At 43.1% G+C, this 18,897-nt stretch overlaps 1 protein-coding gene across 2 annotated transcripts in view; it reads left to right on the plus strand.

Annotated features, from left to right (window-relative positions):
- PKNOX2 (PBX/knotted 1 homeobox 2) overlaps positions 1-18,897 on the plus strand; it is an 86,774-nt gene that overhangs the window by 46,001 nt on the left and 21,876 nt on the right. The window contains exons 3-6 of one of the 2 annotated variants that reach the window (XM_032201966.1): positions 4,251-4,332; positions 11,570-11,670; positions 12,672-12,780; positions 18,097-18,236. In XM_032201966.1, coding sequence (XP_032057857.1) covers positions 12,697-12,780; positions 18,097-18,236 — 224 coding nt within the window. In that variant the 5' untranslated portion in view covers positions 4,251-4,332; positions 11,570-11,670; positions 12,672-12,696. The remainder of the gene's footprint in view (positions 1-4,250; positions 4,333-11,569; positions 11,671-12,671; positions 12,781-18,096; positions 18,237-18,897) is intronic. The other variant, XM_032201965.1, reaches the window with a different exon arrangement.

An 18,897-nucleotide genomic window follows, 5' to 3' on the forward strand; every position in this document is an offset into this window, starting at 1 on the left:
GGCTGCTGAAGTAAGAAAAGAAATTGCACAGCTGGGAAAAAACACACAAATCAAAGTTTTTTTTTTGCAATGCTCCTCATTCCAGATTGCAGTGGCTGTTGGAGCTGCATGATTGTGGTTGGGGAGCCACGATCACCCCTTGGCTAAGGCTGGAGCTCCTAAAAGAGTAAACCTGAAATTTGAGCTTTTATACTGTTTTGAACATATACAAGGTTTCTCTAGTTTTTACCACATATGTAGAGTTTGGGGCCGGCACAGCTTGGAACAGACTTCTAAGTGTAGAGTGGGTAATGAAAATATTTCAGCAAAGCATTATTAGGGGGACTTCACCATTTGTTATTTTCACTCAGGTCAAAGGAGCTGGTATTAAATTTGTTAAAAACCAATAGCCACAATTAAACAGCACTGACCTGCTGACATTGGAAGCATTGTGATCTGCTCACACTGGAAGCAAGGTAACTTGACAGAAAACATCTTCAGTCAAAGCTTAAAAACCCTATTTTTTTTGCAAAGATCCTGGATTTTTTTTTTCTAACTAAATATCATCTTAATTAGCATTTACTTACCCTTATTTAGATGTTTATTAACAGAGATGCTCTAGCGGACCATTTGTTTGCAGCCTGGGTACAGGCTCAGGTCCTGGGATGCTGGTACCTGACCTGGGATCCCATCTCCACTGTTGTATGTCATTCAGGTTGGGAAGATGGGGATTTAGGATGTTTTGGGGATTGCCGTTGATGCAATCTGTGCAATGATGTGATGCAGTCATGTTATTGCCATTGACAGGTGTCTCATTTGTAACCCTCCTGCGGATGCTCCACGTGACAGTGGGTACCCACTACACTGTGTGTCTCAGCAGCTTGTGTTGCCTGCAGTGGAACATCTTGGGGAGGCATCCCCTCCATTCCTCCTGCATCAGGAGGACTTCAAAGGCCTCTGCTAAACTTCAAAGGATGCCTTTTGAAGTTGCTAAAAGTGTGTGCTGGCTGAAAAAGATTTATCTCCCTTTGCAATGGTGTTTGGGGAAATGTTGCTGGTGGGGTTGGCTATTTGCACTCTTTGTGACAGGGACAAAAATTGCATCTTTTGTGCGGAAACCACACAAATGCTGTTTATGTCCTGTCAGTGCAGGTGCATGCAGCATCCAAGATCTCAGCCCTGATCACCTCCAAAGAAGAAAATCTGCATCGCTTGGGACTGCAGAGGCTGCCAAAGCTATTTTAGCACTAGCAAAGCCCTATTTATCTGCTCCTTTTCTTCCAGTTCTCATGTTTTGTTCCTGCTGCAAGCCCAGATGACAAAAGTCTCTCCCATGGGAGAAAAAAAGACTCTACGGGGATGACAGATTGCTGCAAAATACAAAGTTTTTGTAACATTGTCGGGACAAATCCAAAGCAGGTCAAATCCTGGGTCCTTGACAGGTATTTGGCGTCAGCCCTTGCATGCTCTTCCAAGGCACGAGCCCATTGGTTTTTTATTCCTGATCATAAATATCCTTAATGATATTTAAGCTGCTGTTGCAGTTGGAGAGTTTGGGAACTCAAGACCCATCTGAGTGTTTAGCATAGCCCAGATTAAGCTTCTAAACCTTTTGGCAGGACTCACACATGCCTGAGGAGTCAAGAGGCTTCTTGTCCTTTCTGCTCCTTCACCAAGGTTTCCATGTTTGGAGGTTTTGGGTCCAATTTCTGGATGGAAGAAGAAGGTTTTGGAGCAAGAGCAGACGCAGAAATGGGTGCTAAAACAATAGTGTTGAGAAGTCAGATGGTATTTTGGAAGGCTGGGTGGAGAAATCACATCGGTGATACTGAAACACTGTACAAACAGCTATTTTGCATTATCACTGTTGGGCTGTTTCTGCCTGGTTTTGCCTTGAAATCACCCACTTGCTTCCAACATCTGGAGGCCTCAATGTCGCCGAGTTTTCCAGGAACGGCACTTTCTGTGGGACCTTCCTCATGGCCCCTCCTCTTCTGTACCCTTGGCTGCAATAGTGGATATAGTGTGTGAAGGCATGAAAACGTGAGTGCTGTTATTACAGGGGATTCGGGATAGACTTACAACCAGAGGGAATGGCTGTCATGATTCTTCCAGCAGGCGAGGTGCGGCTTTCTGCCGGTGACATGTTGAAGATGTGTACCACAAGCATGTTTTGCAGACTGGAGGAGCTCCTCAGTAGTGGTGTGTGGCATGGTAAATGTACTAGATGGATCCTGGGGATCTGAGGAGCGCTCCACCAGGTGATACACATCCAGTGCATATATCAGATGTATACTGGAGGTCTGAGGAGCTCTCTAGAGGTGATGTGTATCGAGGCACATATATCAGATGTACATTCGAGATCTGAGCAGTAGTACGTCAAGGGATACTAGACATATGTTGGTGATCTGAGGAGGTCTATACAAGATAACATAAATCGAGGTAGACGGACGTATTGAAGATCTGAGGAGCTTTCCAGAGGTGGTGTGTATCAAGGGATGTAGATGTTTAATGGAGATTTGCGGAGCTTTGTAGAGGTGTTATATATAGCATGGTAGATGTATTTGACATACATTGGAGATTTGAGGAGCTCTCTAGTGGTTATGTATATGATACATACTGGGAGATGTATCAGATATATATTGGACATTTTAGGAGCTCCAGACCCATGGCATATATCATAGATGTATATATCAGACATATATTGGACATGTGAGGAGCTCTCTAGAGGTGATTTATATCAAGGTAGATATATCAGACATATTGGAGATCTTAGGTGACGTTTATCACTTAAGATAGAGGTAATATCTAGACCTGATGTATATCTGTGTATATATCTCAGAGATCTGAGGAGTTTTGTCTCCTATTGCCTGGTTTTGCCTTGAAATTACCCACTTGCTTCCAGTATCTGTTGGAGGCCTTGATGTTTTTCAGGTTTCCAGGAATGGCACTTTCTTTGCTCACTTTTTTTTTTTTCAGAAAACACGCAAAAGGCATTCATGGCCATGCCAGTCATTATTCAGTCCAACTTCACTTTTTACTTCTGTCTGATATGCAGAAGGTTTTAGGCAACACATATCTTTTTCTTGGTTTTGGTGGGTCTCTGGTTACTGTCCTGCCAAGGACTAGCACTGATTTGCCAGATTTCAAGTTGCCTTTACAGACCTTCTCCTGTGTTGTTGTTTTTCCCTTTCCCTTTCCCTTTCCCTTTCCCTTTCCCTTTCCCTTTCCCTTTCCCTTTCCCTTTCCCTTTCCCTTTCCCTTTCCCTTTCCCTTTTTTCATTTTTTCCTTTTTTTTTTTTTTTTTTTTTTTTTTTGACATGGGAAACACTGCAGAGAGGGAGATCTGTGAAGGCATTTAGTGAGATAATTAAAGCTGAACTGAGAAATACAGTAATTTGCAGACATGCTTAAGTGGGTTAGGCAGCTAAATCCCATTTAGGCAGGGAAATTTTGCCACTTGATCTGGTTGGATGGGCCTAGAAATCCTAATCTCAGCCTCCTTAAAGACCAGATCCTTGGGAGATGCAGCATCATCTCTAACATTTGTATGGACTTTTTCTTATTAAATAACCTCTTGATCCAGCTCTCCTTGTTTTTGAATTGTTTTTTTCCTAATTCACGCTGTCTGAGCTTGAGTGTAAAAGGCATATTTACACTCAAGCAATGATTATAATTAACCCCAGGGCTGGTGACAGCCAGTGCAAAACAGGGGCATGGCCAACAGCAACAGCAGTTTCACAGCTTTTCCCCTGTTTTCTCCATTTCAGACCCAGATCATACTGCTAACCCACTGTGAGATCCCATGCCGGGGATTTGCCACCACTGAGGAACAGCAAGGGACAGGACAGGACATACTGGCAGATATTCCTTTGCAGATATACTGGCAACGAGCACATCTTCATTTTCCAGACACATCTTGGTTCACCCTCTAAAACTCTGATTTATTTTTGCCCTTCCTTGGAGATGTCCAGAGCTGCCTGGACATGTCCCTGGGGTCTGATCTAGCTCAGCCATTGGCCCAGCTTTCCCAGGGGGGAAAGCTTTTCCAAGGGGCTATTCCCACCTGTATTTTCCTTGGTTCTACTTTCTGCCCCATCCTGGAAAATGCATGCTATAAGAGCAGACTTGCCTGTTGGCGATGGCCACAGTGGCTTCACTGATGATGCCAAAGAACCTAGCACAGAAAGCTTCATCCTCTGCTTAATATTTAATCTTGTCATTTCAGTGTTTTCTTTCAGTATTCAATATTTCACCATTTACTTTCCCAGGTCGTGTATACCCAGAAGTCTTGCTTTTGGGGCTGCGGGAGAGCACCTGAAGGACAGCAGCTCCCTGAGCACCCCCCAAACGGTAAAGTGGCTTCATTTTATATTAACAGGGTAATGATATATATTAATTGACAGGGACACGGTGACCTCAGTGGGGCTTTATTTGGGGGATTTCTGCTCTTTCCTGGTACCCCTGTTGCCTCTTTCCTTCTTCAGTGAGCATTTAGAGGGGAATTACATATTTTTGCTGAGTTTTCTGTTATTTATTTATTTATTTTCGAAATCAGGCAGCTCAGGGAATCTTGCTTTAAAGCTCAAGTATTGAGAACACGTTGTTAAAAGCCATAACACCATGGCTAGCCTAGAGCAAAACACAGATTTCTATTTAAAAATACCCAAAATATGGGCTGTTATCACTGCAAAATATTGGCAGATCAGTAGGATATGGAGAAATGGTCACCAGTTAAAAATAACTTGAACACAGAGCTTAAAATAAGATGTATATGAAACCAAGGGTCTCAGAGTTCTTTAGTCAGACCCAATCACTAAAATTAGGGCTTGACAGAGTGACAAATGTGTTAGCTCTGTGCCAAAACTGTAGGCACCCAGAGGGTGACAAAGAAAATAAATCTCTGTTGGCTGCAACTTCCCTCCTAACGGAGCACAGAGGAATCTTTGGTCATTAACAAAACAGACTGAAAACGGAGGTGCTACTTTTGATTTGTGCATATGTCCTAGAAAGGCACTTTATCTCTTCCTAAATCAGTGAAGATTAGAGTGGGCACATCTCAGGGGAAAACCCCAAAGCTATTTCTGTTCTTCCAGCTCAAAGTGAAGCTTTACTTCGTCTGCTGAATGGCAGAACACAGTGCAAGACCTTTGGCTTCTTTTCTTTGAGTTTTGCCTACTCTGACAGCACTTCTAATAAATGGCAGCCAATAATGGCAGGATTATTTTCCCTGGACTGCCCTTTTAGCCCCAGTTTTCACCAGTGACCTTCCCTTGGCCAAAAAAAACAGCATTAAGTGTGTGATGAAGTGGCTGAATTTCTCATAATTCCAGATTGGATGTGGGTTTGCCCCACTTCTATTAAAGGTGTAAGTTGGGTTGACCTTGAAAACGCTTCTCTGGTTCATTCATGAGGGCTTAGGGTCACCACGTGTACTTCTTTTGGGGGCGATCCTCCATACCTTGATGCTGTCTTTGCAATGAGTATTTTGATGTGAGTTGCCTGGTGCTTATAGGGCTCAGTGCCCTACAGATTGCTTTGGGGACATTGGGTTGCTCCTCTGGAGGAAGCCAAGGATATGGAAAACAAGAGCACATGTCCATGGAGGGCACAGCCTGGCCTCCAGCAAGGAGGCCAGACCCAGTATATGCAGCAGACTGTGGCGAGGGCATGCAGACATATCCCACTGAAGGTATGGAAAGACATGATGCTGGGCACATGCTTCAATATCTTCTGGAGCAGAAGGGTGATGTTGCTCTTGGCAGTTAATGATAGAAATTATCTACCCCAAAAGCCACCTTCTGAGATGGTGTTTCCCCTTGGCCCCCGTGTTTTCCAGGGACAACCCGTTTTCCACTTTCCTCTTGAAGCCTGCACATCTGTGGAGATGCAGCTCTGAGGCTAGGTTGTGCCTTTTTTCACTGTACAAAAAAAAAATGGCACATTTCACACCCTAAACATTTCACAGTCTTGTTTTATACACATTTCATTTATTGGGTTGAGTTCAAACTAGGCTTTTACTTCCATCTCACATATTTTGGGGTCTACCATTTAGAGTAAAATGGAGAAGAGACTGTATTAAATATCAAACAAGCTTAAAGGAGCTCAAAACTATTTGTAACTCCCTAGTTAGCTGGAGACTGTATAAATCACCACATCATGTCTCAAAGTGCTCTTTTGTCATGAAGGCTGGAAATATGGGGGGAAAAAGCTTTCAAATGGGCAAATGAAAGATATTTAAATTGGAACAATTAATCTAGTGGCTCACATCACAGTCATTGATGTCTGGGTTGAGTTTCAGTAGCAGAAGCTGCAATGTGTTGGCTCTGGGACATGGACAGCACTCTGCTGATGCCAGAAAGCCTAGAATTTCTTTTTGTCAAGGAAAAGCTCATTGTGTCTTGTGGTCTGGAGAGCCATTTCTCATCAGGAATTACACAGTTAAAAAAAACAAAACGTAAAAATCCACATCCATTTCCATGGGGGGAGGCAAGACAGGGAGAAGATGGAGAGCTGCAGCAGAGGGATGTGAAGCAGAAACTCAGCGAGTTGGGAGCTCTGATTTATCTGCCATATGGGAAAGAAGAAAACAGCCAGCTCCAAAGGGATTTCTTTCCCTCTCCCAAAGGGAAAATTTACAAGCGTGTTAGCAGAATTTAGTAAGAAACAAGGCAGATTTAAGTGAGAAAAGGGTTTTATAGGTGTGCCATAGCATTACTCTGCTTTTGGTGCTTTCCACAAGCAGGGAAATCTTTGCTTTGGTTCCTGTGCATGTCTCACCACCCACATGTCTGAAGTCAGGGAAGGTGGGCTGTTTTAATCCAATTCCTGCAATCTGATCAAAAAGCGGGTTTCCACTGGCATTTACCCATTGTAATCATTCACAGAGGTGTTGGGAGATTTGTGTGAAAACTGCAAGCGTGGACACCTGAAAAAGGTTTTACTACAAACTGCACTGTCACTCACAAGATGGTTATGGGCTGCAGCAATGGTTGCAAACAGCCATTGCCTGTTATCTGCTCCCGACTGCGTAGTTTGTGGTCAGATTTTTGCCAGGATCTTTGGAGTATCAGGGTTGGCTTTTGCACCGGTGCTGGTATGATCCACACTTTGCAATGTTTGCGCAGGCTGAGAAATTGGTGATGGACTGCAGGATGGAAAAATGTAGCTGGCAGTTAAATTTCTGCTGAACAGGATTAACCTTGTCCTCAAAAAAGCTCTGTGACAAGGTCTGATCCTGGCTGGGACTTTGGAGTGAAACCTCCCCATTTTGGGACTGGTGTGGGATCAAAATTTGGTGTTTGGGTGCTGGAAATGTGGCTGTGCAGCAGTTCTTCTGTCATTGGATTAGCAGGTTGCAGTAAAAAATGAAGTGTGTAAGGCAAGTTTTGAAAGCATTGGGCAAGATTTTAATCATAAATTATTCCCACTTAATTGCTTGCAGCAAAAAACTGTTAGAAAATTAATCTGCTCCCTATTTTTGTTAATACTCTCCAAGTAATCAGAACCTTTTACCGGACAATTCATGTCTGGCATGAGGATGTTTGCACATTTTTAGGATCATCAGCTATGTTTCACTTCAAAGGTTTTCAATTTGCCCTCCAAAAAAAACTCACCATCTGCTCTTTTGGGAACTTTTGCTGGGCTAGGGGCTGTATTGCCCAAAATTCAAGTATTTTCATGTTACTTTGAAGAAGCCTCTTTGATGTTTCCCTGTGCTTTTTTCCCTCAGCTTTTTTTGGAAGGTGCTTTAATGGTCTCCCTCTATAAAAGTAACACTTTAAAACGTGTGTAGGTATCTCAGCTCTCCACTTAAAAAAAGAACAAAGTTGTTTAATGCTGCCGTTCAAGGTACATTAACCTTGTCTACTAAAGCTCTGACTGGCTTTTGCAGGTTTTATTCTTGTGTTTATGTTGCAGAGATATCCCTGGAGCATTTTAGTTGGCAGTAGGGATGGGTATCTTTGGAGAGAAGAGAAGTATTTAGTGGTAATTGTTGTTCTCATCAGAAATGCACCACCGCAGCTCCCCCCCCCACACCTACTCCTTTCCATGCAGCTGGAACTGGGGGTGATTTGCAAATACAAAATGCTTTTTCCCCCGCCAGGGGAGAGATTTCCCATCCTGTGGGGAAGTTAGTTGTTTTTCGGCAAGTGTGTTTTGGCATCCCCAGCAGTGCAGCGTGTCCCTCTCCCTTTTATTGGTGCTTACATATCAGTCAATAACATTTCTAGGAGAAGAAAACGGGTTTATCATGAAGAAATACCAAATCCCAACCTTCTTTAGACCATGGCAACAGCGGAAGCCCAGGCTTGGTTTGCTTTTTTTTTTTTTTTTTTTTTTTTTTGCATTGGGAAATAACTCAATAATGAGATGTCAGGAATATTGCAAAGGTCAGCATTTAGGGAACTGGTGTCTTGGCTGCTCCTGGTGCAAAAACTCTCCTGGAATTGAGTAAAGGAAATCTGGCTACCAAATATTTAAAATATATATATATATATGTATATATAGATGTATATATATATGTATATGTATGTATATTTGCTGGCCCAGTGGTATTTCTGGCACATACCTGTAATGAGGCATCATGCAAGCCCACTTGGTAGGGAGGAATCATGAGAATCAACTGAGAATGGGTAATATCTTGAAAAACGTGTTTATTCCCCATTTTTGACCATTTAATAGCATCAGGTGTGTTTTTAGTGAGCTCAGGGTGGCAGTAGGGGGTTATTTTAACAGCTTGTGAAAAGATGGTGTTCATCTGCAGCTGGAAACTTTTGTTTTCAGGGAGATAGGTGAATCTTGACACTGAAGGTTGGCGGCAGGGGGAGGTTCAGACAGCAGATATAAATTTGGTGTCTGGGGGAGGAGAGTCGCTCCTGATTCGCTTTACAGGCAAGCAGATGGATGCTGTCACCTGCAGAGGGTGAACCTGTCCCTGCTCATGCTTCAGAGCAAGATGTATAGTTCTCTGGAGGTTCCTCTCCCTTCCTGTCAGCCGTATTTCTTCATTTTAACTTATATATACATATATAATGAATGCATATATCATAAACATCAGCATGCGTAACCCCTCTGTGAAGACAGTGGCATAAAAAACTAGCAGCCCCTTGCGGAGCATGACTAACACACCATCATTGCGAACCCCCAGTTTAAAAAAAAACCAACACCTTTTAGAAAAGTAATTTTCCACTAATACACTGAAATACCTTCCTGTGCCTGGAAAAACACACTGAAGTGCCTTGAATAATTTTGCAACTTTGGGAAAATAAAGGGAAATGCATGAAAACCCGGCTTTATGGTTTTCCACTTTGAATCTTCTCTTACAAATCACATGCTGCAGGGGAGAAGCTGTTGAATTAGCTGGAAAAAATGATCCCTACTTTCCATTGGTTTGGAAACAACAGTTGTATCTTGCAAAGCTAATATTAATGTTATCCACAGAAAATGGTAACGTGGAGTCCAACAACATGTTTTTTTTTTTTTCACATTTGGTGCTACTTCTAATACAGTTTTATAGCAGTTCTGCTAATCGCACAGGTCAGGGATTATTTCCTCTTCACCTCCAGGATGGCAGATGACTGTTGGTAATACTCAGATTTTTTAAAACATTTTGAAGCATCAGTGGCCACTGTGAAAAGATGATTTCTCAACTCATTGTAATTATTTTAATTTGAAAAGGAGCTGATATATGGCTGGCAAAAAGCAGCCTATAAATCTTTCTGAGCTGCAACTCTTTTAGGTAGACACAAGCTCTTCAGGAAATATATTTCCAATTCAATGGCAATATTTCAGTGGTAGCTAAAGTATTTTTTATTTCATAAGGAAATTTAGGATACTTTGATCTCAGGTTGCAGCCAAAACCTGAAGTACTGCCCCTTCTGGAAATGAAAAGAGCATTTATTGACTTTATTGCTCAAAAATTCTCTGCTCCATGTGATGCCCTGTAAGGGGACTGCAATTACTCCTTCTGCCCTCGTCGGCTCCCTGAAAATTCACTGATCTCCCAAGATGTGACCATTTGCTTGAGCTGGTCTGTAAGGTGTTGGTGGGGTTGGTTGTTGCCCTGTGCATCCTCCCATATCTCCTTTCGTCCTCTGGATGATTATAGCAAAGAGCTCACTCACTTAAAATCATTTGGAGGGGGGGAGAAGATGTTAAAAAAATAAGGATTAATGCATAGTATAGCAGCTTTTGAACCTTCCCTGTGCTTAGAAGAAGCGCCTCACTGCCAATAAATCTTTGTGGCTGCAGGAAAGTGCTGACAGCTTTGCACTGTTATCCTGAGATTCATGGCTGGGGGCTCCCACACAAGGCACCCGTCCGGCACTTCCGTGGGCGCCAGCCACTTCCCTGGATATTTACGGCGCCCAAGTGCATTTGTTTCCCTGAGATAAATATACCGCTATCAGCAACAGCTGTCTCTCATTTTTATCCCTTTTTATATTTGGCTATAAGTCCTATTCTCCAAACAAATCAACGCCCGTAAAGCCTCAAAGAATGGCTTGATTTAGTGAGCAGGTTAGATGATATTCAGCAATTAAATTGGGCTCCGGACTGCCACCTTCTGGGAATATATTCAGCCAAAAAGCCCACACCCTGTAATAAATTGCCACCTGCTAAAGGTAGGCTTGCTCCCAGCATGAACAATAAATGCCAAGCAGGGTTTTTCCCCCCAGATATCCATCTCTGGGTGTGTGTTCTTTTTTTTTTAGTCTCCCACTAAGATGTCTGGCCTGCCAGAATGCTGAACTCTGCTTTTCTCCAGGCTGCAGCAATTTCTGGTGAAGCCATTTCCCCCAGGGGCTTTTGCACTGCCTCTTGAGGATGGGGATGCCAGAGCCGTAAACCAAATTTTAACATCTGACCCCACAGATTCTAAGCTGGAAGGAGCAGATAATTTTGCTAGAGGAAAAAAAAGATAAAAAGCATAATTTCAGGACTTAGACTCAATGATCCTCATGTGTCCTCTCCATCTCAGGAGATTCTATGATTCTAGGGTTTTAATCCCATAAATACAATAGCCTTCTTCAAGATGTTTGTGTCATGCAAGGACCCCACTCTGCCTTCCCAATGCACAGCATTTTGGGCGTGCTCTCCTAATAAGCTATTCGTGGGGCACCATACTTGTGCAAAGTGTGTGCACGTTGCTTTTTTTTTTTAATTATTCATTCAAAACAATAAGGGTGGTTAACAATCGTGCCATGTAGACAGCACTCAGCTTTCCGCATGGACATAGCCTCTTGTGATCTTGGTGCCCTGTGGTTCCTATAAAGCCCAAAGCCTCATGGAGAAGACTAGAATATTGCAGATCTACCGCTGAATGACTGTGGGGACTGATCTGAAGACTCCAAACCCACCTCTGCTCTTGTGCCCTGGGTGAGAACATTTCTTCCCACGGGTCAGTGTTGCACTGCAGAAGCAACTCTATCACTTTTTACTGGTAGATCCATTGGCAATATCAGAGGACTTTGCATGGGGCTCCTCTCCAGATAAGAAGCCAGCACAGCTCAATGACAGGCAGAGCGACCAAGCGAAGTCTTTGAGAGATATCATCTCTGACAAAAATGAGCTGTGCCTTGTTTTGCAGGGAGAAATGCACCTTTGGAAGTTCTGGGGAGATTTCGCCAGGTGGCTTTGTGAATTTACTCAATACAGAGCTCAGAGCCTCAGAGAGGACCCAGGATGGTGGTGGGTTGCTTTTTTTTTTTTTTTTTTTTTTTTTTGTAGGTTGGTTGGCTTGTTGTTTGCTTGCTTGTTTATTTATTTATTTATTTTAGCAAGTTTATTGGCTTGCTTTTTGAAGCCACCCTCCATCTGCAACCAAATAATAAGAGGCATTTTTGAGCAAAGACCTGCTTCTTTGGTTGCTCTTGGCCGTCAGGTCTATCTTGGAGACCGTGTCCAGCCAAAAGCTCCTCTGCAAATTTGTTCCGTCACAGTGTCTCTCTTCTTTGCCCATTGCCATTAGGCCTGAAGATACCTCCAATAAAACTCTGTTCCACCCCCACCCCTCCCCAAATAGGTATGCATTTGCAGAAAGAACAGCAACTTCAGGAGAGGTTGAGGGGAGCATATCTCACCCTTTCACTGGCTTCAGGAATGTCCATTTGGGTTGTACAACATCAGGGTTATCTCCCTAGCTCAAATCAAGCAAAGGTTTGAATCTACTTTCCTCATTTCTGTGTGTTCAATTGCCATGGGGTCAGTCAACTCAACATAGGAGCCAGCTGGATTGGTCAACACAACATCAGATACTCAACATAAGTTTAGTGTGCAACGGATTGAGCATACAGCATTACTCCATGGTGGCAAAATGCAAAGAGACATCATTTTTTAGGTTGTTCTTTTTTTTGGTATGTAGTTTCAGGAAAGAGAAGATTTTGCATTTTTGACTTCCTTTCCTGCTTCCCAAAAAGAAGAATAATGGGAAAAGGGAATGGAAATCTCCATATAGGCACATAGCTATAGGAGCAAGGGGTGGAAAGCAAAGCCCTGGGTGCACCGGGGTTCACATGGGGAAAATCACAATGAGCTCCACCAATTGCAGCCATCATTTCCAAGAGCTCTGCTCTCACCTGGCCACTCTCCTTTCTGTTTTTTGTTTTTGTTTTTGTTTTTGTTTTTTCCCTTTTGGGAGGGTTTGGGGAATAGTTTTCCCCTTAATCCAGCAGCATTTCTCTTGCCCTCAGGTTCTCGATGTGACTCCCACCCAGGATGCACCATGTCTCCCCGGCGCCGGCTCTGACGATGATGGCCACCCAGACGGTGCCCCCTCCTCCCTACCAAGACACCCCACAGGTGAGTGTCTGCACCTGCACCCCCCAAAAAACTCTCTGTGACCCCCAGCCCAGCTTATCTTCTCATGCATTATTTACCCCTCATTGCTAAATATGAGCAGTATAAAATATTTCACCTCAAACTCTTCATTTCAGAGACTGGCAAAAATGAAACCCCTCTCGCTGCATCCAAGGTTGCAGTATTAAAGGATCTGGGGACAACCCCCTTGTGTTTTTTGCTGTTGTTGTTTCCATAATGAGCCATTTCTGGCTCATTTTGGGGTTGCAGGGTTTTCTTGGTGGCATACTTGGGTGTGCATCTTGCCTCTGTTGATGCAATGAGTGCCCCCAACCAGTCCAGCCTCCCAGTGCAGTGTCGATATTTTGCAGTAAAGTGTCTTTTGAGGCAATTTGAATGGCATTTTGATTGATTTTACGGCACTTTTGGCAATCTGTCTCAGGGAAAAAAAGACTTCATCTACAATGTTGCTCCAAGGGGTCAAATAACCTCCTTTCCAAGCGTCATTACAGAGTTAGTTATTATAAGAACAGCAATTTGTTCCAAGAGAAACTCAGACAGAGCACCCCAACGTGCTGGATGTGGGGATTTGGGCTTCACTGAGGTCGGATTTTGGGGACGATCCCACTCCTCACAGCCTACTGCAAACTTTTGGGGGGTAAATCTATATTTCTGATTTGAGGTGCAGTGACCATCTGTGGAGACTGAATGTGAATGATCCGGATGAAGCACTGAACTGGCACAATGTTTAAGGCAGCTTTTTAGGGCTTTTATGGGAAATCATTTTTTCCCCACTTTGAAAGGGGCATGTGCTGCAAAGCGTGGCCCTGCTGCATTTCTCCACCATTTGTATCCTGGTGTCACTGCAAAAACAGAAAATCCCCCCCAAGAAAAAAAATAGAGACCCTTCCCTGCAAGTAAAATAAATAAATTGCTGCCTTGCCGCGACTTTTACGCTCCCCCGAAGCCACCCGGGCCTCCTTTCTGCTCGTCTCCTTCGATGGGAAAAGGTCACTTTTGCAAATGACGCCTCGGTGGGGCTTTTATGGCTCCTCCAACTTCTGTGTCATCATTTGCTCGCTCCACTGCTCTGCTCAGAGCGTCTTTTTTTTTTTTTCTTTCTCACTTTCTCCTATTTTTTTAGTGCCTCTCTGTCGAAACGCAGTGCCTTTCTCGCTTACGCAGCAGGGAGCAGGGACACCGATTTAGTCCTAATGGGCAATTTAAGGGACTTTTAAAATAGCAGAGCTTTTCCATGGCATCCTACAGAGACATCCCCTATACCTTTCCCTGTCCCTTCTGCACCCCCATTTTCATTTAAAATGTTGCATTTGGGCACCCTTGGGACCATTGTCATCTGAACACCTTCTTTTTTATCCTTTTGAGGGGGTTGATCAAGCATTTTTTTCTTCATTTCAGGAGATTTAGAGGAAATGCTGCTGTGAAGAGCACTTTGTGTTTGGTTTTTTTATTATTATTATTATTATTTGGTTTGTTGGTTGGTTTGTTTTGTTTTTCCTGTATGCTGTGGCTGCTGTGAGCTCTTCACCTGAAAATGGAAGGATTTGTTATTTCTTGGTTTTGGAAAAACAAATTGCATGTTTATTCCTCTTTCCAAAGATGGGGCAGAGATGGGGAGGTCAGTGGTAAATAAGAAAACAAGTTGAACCATCAATTACAAGAGCTACAACCAATATTGCAAAACTCGTCTCACCAAGGGGACCATCCTGGGGAGAAAAATACTAAAAAAGGGGTTTGGGGGAGCTTTACATTAATATTATTACTGTAGAGGCCATGCAAGCAATCAACCTCACTGTCGGAAATGTGCAAAAATGAAGAAGTGATGGAAAAAGCTGCCTTTCAGAGGAAAAATATGCTGTAATAATCACCTGGTTCTGCTACCAGCATATAACACAGAGCATAATTTATACCAAGTGTGATCACGCTCGCCAAGTGACTCTACCTGTTGGAAATAGGGAGTCTGCATAAAAATCCATGTGTTTGCCATAATAAATTAAAAAGAAAAAACAACAGAAAGTCATTGGCCATTTCGTTGTCAAAATTGGACAAATATAGCTAGCAAAAAGAGGTTGTTTTAAAAATACATTCTCATTTTAATCACAGAAACTGATGAAAGAAGGCTTGTCCTGAAAAAGTGTTTTGTGGATGGTGTCTGATATATCACAAACAAAAACAGAAGCTCTATTGTTGTTGGAGCTTAAAAATTGGGTGGAGATGTCAATTTTTCACTAGGATCAGTGACACATACACACACATTGGGTGGAGATGTCGATTTTTCACTAGGATCAGCCTTACACACACACACACACACACACTGGTGTCCTTGGCACATTTTGGGCTTGGAACCAGCATTAATGGCATATGGATTTCACGCAGTTACGCTGAGAAATTTCACTGTGAAATGCTGATGAATAAGTTAAATAATGCCAATTTAGCAGGTTGCCTTGACCTGAAGACTTTCACCATGGTTGCTTTCAGGACTTGATATACTATAGGACTACTTTGACCATAGTTTTCAAAACAGTGAAGCAAAAAGGATTGCTGCAGTTACCTGCAAGACATCCTGGATCACGGACAGGGAGCCAGGCTAGCAGCCACTGGTTCTGGCAAAGCGTTTTCTTCCTAAAGAACCAAAAAAAGAAGAATATAATATAAATATGAATATAACTGGGAGGTGATGCAGCAAGTGATGCTGCAGAAATCCCTGATGCTCCCTCAGCTCAGCATTCACCCCTGGCTTTAACCAGGAGGCTTACAAAAGCATGGGGATATTTTACATTTTTTTTCTCTCATGCATATTTTTGGCTGTTTTCTGGAAGAAAAAAAAAATGCACCGATGCAGCTTGTGTGCGAAACTCCAGCATTTACTGGGCAGGACATCTCAGAGGAGAGAATGCAGGCATGACATCCCTATCTGCATTTTTTTCTGTTTCCTACACTTATACCTAAATCCAGACCCTTTTTCCCATCTTTTTCTGCATTTTCTCCCCATTTTCCCACCATGGAGACACTCATGCTCCTGGGACAGAAACTGGCTGCGTTTTTCTTCCCTTCTCATCCCTGTAAAGCCCCTTTCAGCCATGTTTTTGGCTTCCTCCCTGCCCGGCACCCCCATCCGTCTGCAAACACTTGCATTGGAGCAACCTTTCCTATTTTTTTCTGCCGACTTGGCACGGCCGGGCTGTTCATCAGAGGTTGCATTAGGCACGGGGATTATTTTCTTTAGTCCAAGGTGAGGTAATGGCTTCGAAACAGCCGCAGAGGAGGCTTTTTTGTGAGTAATAGCCCAATTAGTTGCAGACTCAGCTGCAAACAGCCAACTTGGCAGGATTTTGGGGCTCCAACTGCCGGCGAGGACACGAAATGGGCTTCTACGTCCTGGTAAATGAATGTTAAAGTAAAAAAAGGGGAAAAGGAAAAAAAATAGCCATTTCCCCCCCAAAAAATGTAAAGTAATTCTCAGTGGAGCTAGCAAGGAGGAAAAAAGGGAAAAATGAGAAAAGAGGAAGGGGAGGTATTTAATGGCACAGCCAGAGCGCTGTGCGCTGTGCAAATGCAATATTTGCATTTTGGTTTTAGTTACAAATTGGGAAGAAAGAAGACAGAAACCCAAACTGGTAGGGTGAACCCCACTTTTTTACCCAAAACTATGTATTCTCCCAGGGGAGAGAAGACGGAAGGAAATCAAGGCAGTCCAGCAGCTTACTTCTGTGTTGTGAGCATTTGAAATTACATGATGCTTGGTGACTTTACAGGAGCCAAACTTCAGAGTTATGAACAATAACAGTGATTAAAAAGAGCCGTAGCAGCAGTGAAAGGTCAGGCAGGAGATATTAAAGTCAAACATTTTAGAACCAACGGGTGCCGTAGGTTGGGCCCAACATGGGTTTACGCAGCTTTTAAACAAGGTGAGAAATCTGCTTTTCCATGCCAAGACCCTGACTATAAGGGTGAGTTTTGCTGAAGACAACCATGGGCATCTGCACATATGCACACAAGTCTTTATAAACATATATAAAATATTTAGCAAGACACAGAGGCTTCTTTTTGCTACCCAGCTTGGGGGAGGATAGAAGATTTATGGAGGAAAACAGGCAAATGCTAATTTTTACAGAATTTCAGCACTAGAGCAGGTAAAGCATCCACTTTGTGCATTAATTTTACACTGGGATTTTGAGTTAAGAACTGCACAAGTTTGGAGAGTTGGGGGTGCTGATGCATTTGAACCCAAAGAGATTGAACTTCTACCCCAGGCTTTCTTAATTACTTTTTAAAACCAAATCTTGTAAAGCAACATGTTGCATGGTGTATGTGAGACCCATCTGCAGTCTGGCAGGAAACAATGCAGATTTCTCTAATGCGATGTTAAGCTTAAGTGGAAATTACCCTTAAATGTGTGCACAAGCATGTGCAAATGAGGAAACACATCCTGTGCACATGGGCATGGATGTTTTGGGAGTGCTTTGGGGGTGATGCTAGGAGGATGTGAAATGATTTGCATGTGTGCTGGTGTAGACTCGTTTCACATATTAAACTCACATTTATTTAACTAAAATAATTGCACACTTTTTAAAAGCAAGTCATTAGTTAGCAGAGCCATTTATTACATAGCAGACATAATTTTAATGGTAGATTTTCAACCCTGGTGCATTGTGCGTCCTGTCCCAGCAGCCTTCTGGGGCTGCATCGGCAATAAAGACAGGTGTTTTGAACCAAAAAAAAAAGTTGCTTTTCTGTCTGGCTGCTTGCTTTGCTAAAATGACTCATCCCTGGGCTCAGCGCACCAGAGAGTTGGAAGAGGCTCCCATTATTTTTGAAGAAAGCAGACTGCCTGTGTGTCTAGAGAATCACACCTTCTTGCTTTGAGCAACCTCTGTTCAGTCACGAGACAAATGTTGCAGCTGATTTAATCAGGGACTTCTGAGTGCTTCTGTGGAGAGGAGGTCAGAGCACCTGCATTTCCCCCTAACAAATTACCCCCGTGTCTGCTGTCTCATGGTGCATTGAGGAAGACATCAAGCTTTCTCCCTTGCAGGTCTGACTGTATTTCCCCCATGAAGTGGAATAAGTGCTAATCCTGCTGCCAAACTCAGCGATGCTCAAGCTGGGCAACGTGAGCAGAAGTGCAATAAACCCCATTTTTGTGTTTCTTTCCTTCCCTCCCTCCTTCCTTCCTTCCTTCCTTCCTTCCTTCCTTCCTTCCTTCCTTCCTTCCTTCCTTCCTTCCTTCCTTCCTTCCTCCCTTCCTCCCTTCCTCCCTTCCTCCCTTCCTCCCTTCCTCCCTTCCTCCCTTCCCAGATGACAGCCACAGCCCAGCAGCCCACCAAGGCTCAGCCTGTGCACCTCACCACCACACCAGCAGCCGCCAACACGCCCGTGCCCACTGCAGCTGGTGACCCCCAGGCGCAGCTGGAGGCCGACAAGCGAGCCGTCTACAGGTGATGCAAGCCAACATCAATGTGCATTAATTACTTAGTGCGTCACTGAATACATTATTTCGTTAATGTATTCCTTAGTCTCGTGAATGCCTTGAGTCAGTAATGCATTGATTTAACGCATTGGGTAATGCAGCAACTCACTGATGCATTAATTATTATAATGCACTACTAACTTGCTAATGTTCAAACACATTAATTAATGCACAGGAATGGATTCATTAGCAATTAGCTCCTTTTTAGCAATAATAGCTATCAATAATACTGCATAGTGGTGGAGCTTCTTTGTGGAACTAGTTTTGCAACACCATGGGATCTCCTATGTTCAGCAGCACCTGTCCCCCCCGAGAAATATTCACCTCCAGGAATTCCAAATCGGGTGTTTTTTGCAAAACTCTGTGATTTGAGGCACAAAAAGCACTCAGGAGGAGCAAAGACAGACATTAACCTGAAACATGCAGTTTGTGCATCCGTACAGTGCTCAGGCAACTACACCTGGGCCTCTCCGGTCTGCTTTTTTGTCACTGTGGGGATAATAATATATCATACTATAATGTATACAGCAATGATGTAGGATAATTGTACTAAGTAATATGATAAGTAATGTAATTATATATGATATGTAATTAATTACAATATTATAATGTATACAGTACTTATATAA

The sequence above is a fragment of the Aythya fuligula genome, chromosome 22 (genome assembly GCF_009819795.1).
Source record: "Aythya fuligula isolate bAytFul2 chromosome 22, bAytFul2.pri, whole genome shotgun sequence".
In the NCBI taxonomy this organism is placed as follows: domain Eukaryota; kingdom Metazoa; phylum Chordata; class Aves; order Anseriformes; family Anatidae; genus Aythya; species Aythya fuligula.